The sequence below is a fragment of the Haliaeetus albicilla genome, chromosome 19 (assembly GCF_947461875.1).
Source record: "Haliaeetus albicilla chromosome 19, bHalAlb1.1, whole genome shotgun sequence".
NCBI lineage: Eukaryota > Metazoa > Chordata > Aves > Accipitriformes > Accipitridae > Haliaeetus > Haliaeetus albicilla.
The window spans coordinates 13,967,288-13,977,595 of record NC_091501.1 but is presented as its reverse complement, the minus strand read 5'-3'; the positions used below and the strand labels follow the sequence as shown (position 1 = coordinate 13,977,595).

The following is a 10,308-nucleotide window of genomic DNA, read 5'->3' as shown; positions in this document are numbered from 1 at the left end:
TTTTTTTTTTTTTTTTTGGTCTTTTGGTGCCTGCACTAGAACAAGGAAGGGAAAAAAGCACATAAGTAGTCTACACATTGTTTTTGAAAACTGTACCATTTATTAAAGTGCAACCTGGGGGCATGGTCTTAACAGCAGTGTCCCATTAGCAGAGGGAAAAAATGTACATACCCCTTCACTTCAACTGAATATAGAACAATGAAGCTGGAAAGAACTTTCTTTTAAAGGTGGAAACACTTTTATTAACCAAATGGCACAAGAAGCTTTAGACAGTTTTCCTCAAGAGGGCTGTACTTGCATATTAAAAGGAACAATATGACCAGTTCCTTGGATAATGGGTGACTTGAGGACCAGTCAGGGTCTCTTCCCCCAGGCAGGCCTCTTGAGAACAGAATCTGAAATCCCTGCAAGTCATCACCATCTGCTTACACCCAGCAGAAGCCTAGTAGAAGATATCCCCTAACATGCATGCTTCAGAGTCAGTCCCATTAGTCTTTGCTACTTAACAAATCAAGTGGCATTCTTTTGGTCTGAGTGGGTTTTAGCTTTACACTTGAATAAAAGCTTATACTGTGAGTTAAAAATGGGGACAGACCCCCTTAACGGTATAGCAGTAAGATGCATCCTCTGCAGCTTGTTCTGTCCCAGTCACTAATGTTCCTTCCTGCCCCTGCAGATACTGCAGGGAGATCAAAAGCAGCTTCCACTGGAAGCTAACTGTAGCTCCCCCACTTCTACAGCATAACCATAGACCTCTAGCTTGGAGGAAGCAAGTCAGCCTACCTAAGAGACCGAGAGAGGGTCACCTCTAAGTAGGAAAAAAAGTGATAAAGTTATTTAACTTAAGGAGGCGGATATGAGTGATGTTGTGTTGTAGTTCCCCTGGATGTATTGGTAACACTACAGCTGACCCCTTCCAAGCTGGTGCAGCTCTCATTCCCTGGCCAAGTACACTAGTCAGGAGAGTTCACTTCAGCAGAGGCAATCCGAGTACCATTGCCTAGAGCTAGCCCTGCAGTCCCTGCTCTGTATGGGCCTGAGAGCTAGCTCTACCAGAGTCAAGTAGTGGTGGCTTAAATCTTATAAACCTCCCCCCTCTTTTTTTTTTAATGGCAATACAGAGCTTGCACTTTGAAGCACAGATCCATATATGGAGTCAAAGCAATACTGTTCTTGTAACCTTTCTGGTGCTGAAATTACACAGACCAAGCCAAACTGAAGTCGTGAACAGCTTCTGCCTTCACCAGGTACAGGAGATAATGTGCCTCACCTCTCCATGGTTCACTGGGAAACAATTTCTCCTGTTGTGTAACCTACGGGCATAGACACTACTGCTACTGTATGTGTCTGCTCCTGTTTGTTGGAGTAGACACATTTGGATGAGTCAACCTTCAGTATGTTTCATGCCTGGAATGAGACATTCTGCTGAAGACCTGGGCTCTACCTAGGCATGGCAGCTGGGGCTGTGTTCACCCCCCACCTCCCCTATTTCACAGCAAAAGAATCTAGTAATTACACTCTCAAATTCTGTAGCATAAGCTTGCTCTGGTTTGGTGCATGAGAGACTATGCTGCCAGAAGCACTTCTATTTTTTTTGCCAGAATAGCAAGATCTACCTAGTAGGGCTTTGCTAGTACTGCCATACCACTGTAGCTGAAATTAAATGTAGGGAAGGTTTATGACCTCAGATTATTTTGTCTACTACAATCATTAAAATGAAAAAAGACCAAACTTCAGAACCTTGCTTGTTTAGTACTCATGAAATTTTTCATTTGTGACCATTAGAAAGCATTGATTAGTTTAAAAATACAGTTCAAAGTGTTAGCCTAGCTGTGATCAGAGCTATGTGAAAAGGAAGGAATCAGGAGAACTTGCCCTATGCAAGAGCACTCAGCACTATAGGTTTCACCTGGCCCTTGAGCTGCAGATGCCTGAGCACAGCCCCCCCAGCCAGGATGAAAAAATCAAGCCCTCACAAACAGCAAGGATGGATTCTTGCAGTAGTAATTTGCTCTCCAGAAGGCAGGTTAGGAAAGAAAGAACCAGCTGCAAACACCACAACAACAGGCACTTCACCTCCAGCCAGATGTTAAACTGGTGTCTAAAACCAAGTGCAATACTGAACAGAGAACATGCTTCCACTGCATCGTCTGGCTCTGTGCTAGGAGCGAGCTTCTGTTCAGACTGGCAAGTACCTGGAGCAGGCAGCTGCTTGATTCATATCTGAATGGACAGAAGGCTGCAGAAGTGTTGCTTTCTTGGCTCTAGCCAGATTTTAAATCTAAGTTATTTTCAGTATTTTTCAGCAGCCAAATTATCACCCTGAGAACACCTACTCGGCATCCACCCAACCCGATGAGAACCAAAACCTTAAGTTTTCAAGCTGCCTCTCTGGCTGTGCCCAGTAATATTCCTATTTTGCCCTAGCTGAGCAATTCAGCACTGCTGTGCCAACTACAGCCCTGCAGCCTGGATCTTCTGAAGTTCAAGGGATGCAGGAGGCAGGGGTCCACCAGGCTCTCACACGGCTGCAACAGGCAGCAACGTGGGTCTGTCTGGTTTGGGCTTTTATGCAGCAGAGGGCTTCTGGGTTTCAGTCTTTCCTCCCAGCCTATTGTTCCAGGAATGCTTGCTGAAGACAGCCCCTGCCCAGCTCCCAGCCACAACAACCAAGCATAGCTTAAAGTTAAGCACAACTGAAATTTAAGTAAGTAAGTTGCACCTTATCTTGAAAGCCTTTTCCTTGACAGCTCCTTATTTAGCATGCTATCCACTGCAGTTCCTTAAGTATTAAACACTTTTTTGTAGATCCAGTCCTCTGCTGTTATAGCATCTCAGCTTTAGGGTGTGCTGCAGACAAGGATAAAGTGAAGAAAGACTGGGTCTAAGGTAGATATTTTGTTAAGGTACAGGCCACTTGAGGACAGATACTGAGGCACTTTTGGGAAGGGGATAAGCAACACAAGTGAGAGTAATTCTATATGCCCTTTTGTAAGTATATAGCTACTGCCTTTCCTCTGCCAGCTGCAACAGATCCACTGAAGAGAGGTTGCATCACACAGTTCAGGGTAATTAGACCCTGCAGTTCAGGATTATTTTAATATACTTGAAGATGGGGGGGGGGGGAACCCTTTCATTTTCTAATTCACACCTAAAATAGAGCAAGCAGCCTGGCACTCAAGTCTGTAAGACTGCTGTCATCTAAGGTTACCCACCCTTCAGTGTCTTCCACAGGGCCTGTCCCAGCTCTGACCACAGGATTCCAAATTCAGTAGAATTCAAGTCCATAACCGACCTTTTTTAGCTAATGGAGTGTTCCCAGAGGAAAGAGACACATACAATAAATTTTCTAAATGTGTGGTCAGTGGGATGGGGGAGAAGAGGGTACAAATTCTGGCTGACTTGTCAAATCTATAAGACCCCAAAATGAGAAGAATATAAAGAAAAGACCAAGCAACCAAAACACAGGGTGCAGCTGATGCTCCATTAAATGTAGCAACACACCAGATAATCAAGGCTTTTGCCCCACCATGAAAATGCTTAACAAAACAAAATCATTTCTTTTCCTTACTACTGCTGCCACCTTCTTCTCACTGCTGTGGGTAGAAGACGAGACTTTTTATTTAATGCCCCACTGGGCTCCTTGTGCCAACAAGCTAGGGACTTGTTCCCTAGCTGGTGTGGATTTATTTTCTCGTCTGTCCTGTACCCGACTCCCACACTACTACTAGAACAACCATATACAGAGAAGAGCTAAATAACACCAGCCCTACCCCCAGTTTGTACACAAGTTATCCAGAGTGTCCACAAAATCCATCTCTGCTTCAGAGTGCATGTGGGTACTTCTGTGTAACCTGCTGCATGGCTACAGATGGGGACGTGCCAAACGTAGGTGCATCATCTTCAGTAAGAGGAGGACATACAGCACGTTAAGAACGGCCCTTCTCCCACAGAGAACATGCCCAGAGAGGAAACAGAAGCCATCAGCAAAGGAGCAGGAGAGGGGCAGGCCTACCCCGACTTACAGGGCAGTAAAGCAGCCCTTGCCACATAGAACAACCAGGTCCCCTCACAGGCTGTGTCACTTGTTGATAAACACTGTTGCGACACATGAAATGAAGCAAAACTGTAAACATTCGTGCACATCCATGACAAAAGGAGCATAAAGACACCTCTCCACGCACGGGAAGCTCCCACAAGGGGCCAGGAGAGGGAACTGTGGTGGTGGGAAGGCAGACACCGGCGAGTCCATGGCGTGAGGAGGTCCCAGTGACCTGTTCTGGGTGCACAGCACAGCAATGAGAGTAACAGCAGGGCACCAGGAAATGGCAAAAAAAGTCAATTCCATTTTGCAACATGGTAAAGGGCTTCTTTTTCTGTTAAGGCCAAACTGCTACCTTTTGTACATGGAAAAAGGGCAATCAATGATCAACAGTAAAGTTCAGAACTCCAGAGCACCTGAGTTCAGTCCACAACAGCAGTACATATGCGACAATCCTTCCTCTTAATATTCAACACACAGAGTTCAAAATCCAAGAAGTGTTCTAGAAAATCCACTCATAAAAGCTTAAAACAAAAAAAAAATCCCTCAGAATCTGCCAGGTTCTTACTGACTTCCCAGCATCCCGCGATACAGGTGGGATAGGAAAATGTAGCGAGAATATCCTAAAACAGAATGTGCTAAAATCACTTCATTCTCAGATCACTTAAGAAACAGGCTCATTAGGAGACAGACTCTAGATAAGGTTATTTAGAAGTAAAGTACCTTGTCTTTGTGCTTTATGAAGGGTAAGCTTCCTGTAAGCTCACATTTTGATTTTTACATTATCCAGAGTTTCCTTTCACCTATCTCCATCTGGTCTAAGCCACAGTGCCAGCACGAACCCTCAGAGATGTGTCAGTAGCTTTGCCTGGAAAGCCTAAGGTCTTGCCCACAGAGCTGCAGTACGGACACCGACAGACACTGAAATGCACACTGAAAGATCCATTTGCAGTTGGATCTGACGTTAACTAACGTGTATGGCAATACTTAAAAGCTTTCTCTCCACACACATTTGAAGTGTTGTGACAGCAGGGAGAGGGATTTACTTTTTGCCAAAGTAACCTTCTCGTCATTTCTGAATCTGTAAATTTAGCTAATTACAGATTCAGAGTCGCAAAAGAAATCGCACTGAACAACACTCCCGGCCAAGTCAGGAACAGACAAATAGAGGAGATGTTTAATGCTGTTTTGCTCAGTTACTAGAATCCATTGCTTTATGTATCTGGGATTTTGTCACAGCCAAGACCAAGTTAGGACTAAATACACTCTGTGCTTAACCTGGGAAAGACGATACAGACTGCAGCATGATACAGGACAGCATAGCATTTATCCTTTGAATTGCACAGGAGGCGTTGGCCTCACTTCCATGTAGTTTTGCTTTATCTTTGCTGAATATACCCTGGTATCAGAGTACTGATCAGAACAGCACCGTGTCCAGCATGGATTTTGCACCTCTGGTACCTCAAGGGTGGCAGTAAAGTGGGCCAGGCAGGAGCGGAGCAAATGGATTCTCAAACCAGCAAATAGCAGTGTCCCTCCCACCCTCCTGGGCAGCTGAAGCGAAGCCCCGTCCTGCACCTCTCCCCCAGGAACACCAGGATGCTCAGAAATAATACAGCTATAGAGAGGCAGCATCTTTACGGGATGGGGCTCCAGTAAATGTTAGGGGCCAAAACTGGTGTAAGCAAAGAGGTAAGAATAAGCACGCTCCCACTGGGGCTTAGGAGGAACCTGTGAGGTTACGAGGAGCAGTGCTGTACCTGAGAGGAAGCTGAGACAAAAGGGAGACCAGCCTCTCGCTACAGGACTCAGGTTGACTAATATTTGTTAGGGAGGGCTCGGGGGCACAACGGGGAGTGACAAGACAGCACAGCTGCAATAGCGCTCAGTCTGGGAAGCCAAAAACTCCAGGGGTTGGCAGCAGCTGGCTCTCCCCTTCCCCTGGGGACTCTCTGTTCCAGTTCCTAGAGTACAAGCACCCCTTTCTTCAGCACCTGCACTTAGTTCTTAAATTTGCAGAATTTTTTTATTTTTTTTTTTTAAAAATACCCCTGTACTTTAATCACGAAAAACCAGTCCCCGCCCCAATTCTACTAAAAACATGATTGTCCATAGCTGGAGGCTTATTGAACGACCTCACCCCATCACCATTAAGTTACTCAAATGTCCAATTAAACAGCAGGCAGCTCAACCTTTAGGTAACACAACTACAAAAATCGGATCGTGCTCTCTTCTCTCTCCCCCCTCCTCCTCCTCCTCAAGAGAGCTCCGTTACTTTTTTCTAAGCGCCAGCGCTACTCCGACTGCTACAGCTAATATAGCTACCGCAGCAGCCCCACCATACAGCAATATAGATTTCCCTTCTGGCAATAAGATAGGCTTCTCCTCTGCAGCGGAGGATTTCTCTTCTATTTCTTCCAAATGGCCCTCTTTCCCCACTTTTTTTTCCCCTGGAAGGAGTATTTTCTCAGGTTCTGGTGCAGCCTTTTCTTCTGATGGGGCTAGCTTTGGGACAGGTTTACTTATTATGGGGATTTCAGGTTCAACAAGCTCTTCAGCCACTTTTCCCTTTTCCTCCTGTTTTGCCCGCAGAAGTGCAGAGGGATGTGCTTTTTCAACAGCAGCAATTTCAGCTTGAGGTTTTACTTCCTGTAAAGAAGCAGGGGTTTCTGGAAACGCTGCCTGCATGGTCTCTGCAGTGACAGCTGACACCACTGCTTCCTCAATCCCCTCCGGTATCTCTTCCTTCTCCACGTGAACAATATCTGAGTTGGAAGAGTTGTTCTCACTCCTTTCTTCACCCCCTCCGTTGCTGTCCAGGCTTTTGACTTCTTCAGGATCCATGGCCACTTGCTGCCAGGACTCGGGTCCCAGGGAGACTGGCAGGCTCTCTGTGTGCCAGCTCTGACTCGCTGACAGGGAGACGGGCAGGCTCTCCGACTGCCACGACGTGGTCACCGTGGGGGACTCCGGGGGGCTCACCTGTCCCGAGTTGTCACTGGTCAGGATGTAGATGTCATTACTGTCCTCTGCAATGAGCCCAGGGTACTCTTCCTCTTCAGATTCCAAAGTAAAGACCGTCCCCTACGAACAAAAAGGAGGACACAACACGTGAGTGGTGGCTTCAGCACTACCTCCCCTGTACGGGAAGGAACAGGACACCTGGAAACTTAGTGGGGCTGGAAGAAAGATGAGAGGGCCTCTGCAGGAGCAGCAGTTGTCTGACCTACATTTTAGAAGGGATTACAGAACCCAACTGGCATGTCCAGAGAATGGAACCACTTACAAGAGTTTTGCTGGGACCTCCTCCTCTCCCTGACACTACTGCATCATCGTACATCACCAAGACTTACCATGTGGGCATTATTAACCAGAGAAGAAGATACCAAAATCTGAAACCAAACTGAAACAAAACAAAGAAAAAGAAAGCAAACACAAGTACATGAGCCCAGCTGAATACCACTCCCTTCTCCATTTTGTGCAAGTGCTCTGTATTGCTTGTCCATTTTCATTTAACAGTGTTTCTCTTACATTAATTTTATCACATTTCCAGTGCTATCTGAAGCCTGTATTTCTACGTTGTACCAACAAGCAGGAATCTACAGTAATTCTAATATTTTACTACAAACAAATTTAGCTGTTCTTAAATGAGTTCACTTTCCAAGACTGTCATCATAACTTTGGCTACACAAATTAAGTTAAAACAAACAACTGAGCACAGACATCCAAAGGTGCTGACAGGGTTTACTTTTTTTATTTAGCTAGGAAAAATCTGTAGGCATCCTAAAAATTTGACAGTGGGCTCCAGTTAGAGAAACTGCAAGTGTAAAATACTGATTCCCTCCTTACAGAAAGGACAGCATTGTTGATCCTAGTCATGCATGGACTGCTAAGTATGTAACACAGAAGAGATTTGCTTCAAGGGGAAAGAGGAAAAAAAAATTAAGCGCGTAAGAAGAACCTAGGATGGGTGTGATACCAAGAACGTAAAAACAAGAGATAAGGGCAGCCAGGAACCCCAAAGTTTGCTATGCCATGTAACAGAAGTCTGTGAAACCGTTAACAAAGATTCAATTACCTTCTTGCTTCTAAAAATTATTAGAACATTTTATCAGGTACTGCAGTGCTGGAAGTCCCTTCCGTGCAAGTTCCTCATTCAATTATCAAGCTTTCCTGTACAGTCCCACCATAATGTGACGAAAAAAATTTTAAAATCCATTCATTCTCTTTCTCCCTGCTCCCTTCCACACGCAATAGTTCTCCTACAGCACTGCAAGCAGTTGTCCCCCTCTTTTTTAAACCCTTCCTGACACCTGTGAATTTGGGGGTTGGTTCTGCTCCAGTCTCCTAACAACGGTTTCCCATTCCAAGACACCTCCTCAGTTGTTCCACAACTTTTTATGGATCCACACAGTGGTCTGTGTCAGGAACTGATCCAAGTTAAAAACAAACACATTCTTTATTTTGCAGAGTTGTTTTTAACCCTGATCAGTGTCCAGCCTGGCCCACTGAGACGCCCCAGTGTGCGAGCGTGACTAGGGGTGGAGCAGGGCCAGCAGCTGCACCTGCTCACACTGATGCCAAAGGAGCCGAATCGATACCAGTGCCCTGCTTAGAAAGCAGAAGGAAAATGCATTTCAGCTTTGGAAACTCCCAATTATCACTTAGTCCCTAATATGCCAGGAGTCCATGGCCTGCAAGTGAATGGTTTCTAACTCAGAGCAGGCATACTTGCAGAGCTCGTAGCACCTGGGCCAGCAGCAAGGCACTTTTCCCTCAGGGAAGCACAAGAGGCCCTGGACTCTCCACAGACACAGGTGGACTCTCCAAAGACACCAGACACACTACAATTCCTCGCTTCCCTAGAAGGGGGAAGGATCTCCACACACACCAAAAAAACCCACCAAAAAGCAAGTTGGCAGGCACAGGAGAGACAGCACAAACATTGCTGGTGGTTGGCAGTAGGTGCAGTGGGAGCAAATGAAGCAGGAGTAGAGCCCCAGCAAAAGCACTAACTGGCACTTGAGAGCTGTGCAACTTAAGGCAGTAACACTTTAACCTCTCATGGTGGAAATTATTACTGTACCAATAAACTTAGTGTAAGGGGGTCAGTGGAGCCTAAGCTGAGTATGGGAGTGAGGTTTCTCTACCCACTCCCCCCAAACACCTTGCCATTTTGGAAAACTTGATGGACCCATTCCTGGACACTTCTGGACAATGGTGGAGGCTATAGTACAGGACACCACTGGGAACATCAAGATTTCGTAATGTATTTTGGCAGGGGTAGGATCTAAATCTCCTCAGCCCATGGAGTTCTGGAATATGTTTGTGCATGAATAAAGGAATCTCACAGAACACTTCAAAAGGAACTTTTCTTCAAAAATGCCTTTAGATTGCTTGGATGTGGGAAGCATCATCTGGCTCAGTAACACATTCAGAAACTCTAAACAGAAACGGTACACGGAATTCCTCAGGGGAAGGTTATAAAAGCGATCAAGCCATTCACTAAGCACCTACGGATCTCCACAAAGTCTTGATTCAGAAGGAAATAAAAATTAATAAAGCATTAAATTTGTGAAAATGTTCAGACACCACACACAGGCCAACAAATCCAAAGAAGTTCTGCTCTGCAAGCAGTGACTGACAATTCAAGACTCCAGTACCCTCTTGAAAGTCATGTTTCACTAGAAGAATGACATTTTTGTCAAACGCAGCTCAGGCCATTAAAACAAAATGGAGCTCTACAACCTAGAAGGAAGCAACCAGCATTGCAAAGTAAGGGCAATGAAAAAGAAGAGCAAAGAAGCTTAAGTAAAGGCAGAGGTTACCAGATCGAAAGAGAGCAAATACTGAGCAGCGTGGGCCAGGGCTGCTGCTGCACAGCATGTGAGGACAGGACTCCACATGCAGCACCGACCTGTCCTGTTCCAGCAGACACTGGAGAGCAGCACAGCAGGGAGTCAGTCACTGTGGTTAGCTTCCACTCTGTGCTGAGAATGGAGACGCAGCCCGCTGCCCAGACACTCTGAGATTGCACATTCACTCCTTTGATCATCAGGATTTTCTCTCGATGTTGATTAAGTAGGAAATAGTCTCACTCTAATATAAGCTACTAACAGACACTTGTGATCACAGCAAATTTTTTATTTCCACAGGCAACACAGACTCAGAACAGCAGTTAAACAATGAAATAACTAGGGGTAAAACCTGCAATCTCATGAACCTCTACCCTTCCACAAATTGGAATGAATTTATTTCCTGTCCAC

General features: G+C 45.5%; 1 protein-coding gene across 1 annotated transcript in view; it reads right to left on the bottom strand.

Annotated features, from left to right (window-relative positions):
* Positions 1 to 77: 77 nt before the first annotated feature.
* Positions 78 to 10,308, bottom strand: part of BCL2L13 (BCL2 like 13) — a 39,845-nt gene continuing 29,614 nt past the window's right edge. The window contains exon 6 of the mRNA XM_009924998.2: positions 78 to 7,126. Coding sequence (XP_009923300.1) covers positions 6,314 to 7,126 — 813 coding nt within the window. The 3' untranslated portion in view covers positions 78 to 6,313. The remainder of the gene's footprint in view (positions 7,127 to 10,308) is intronic.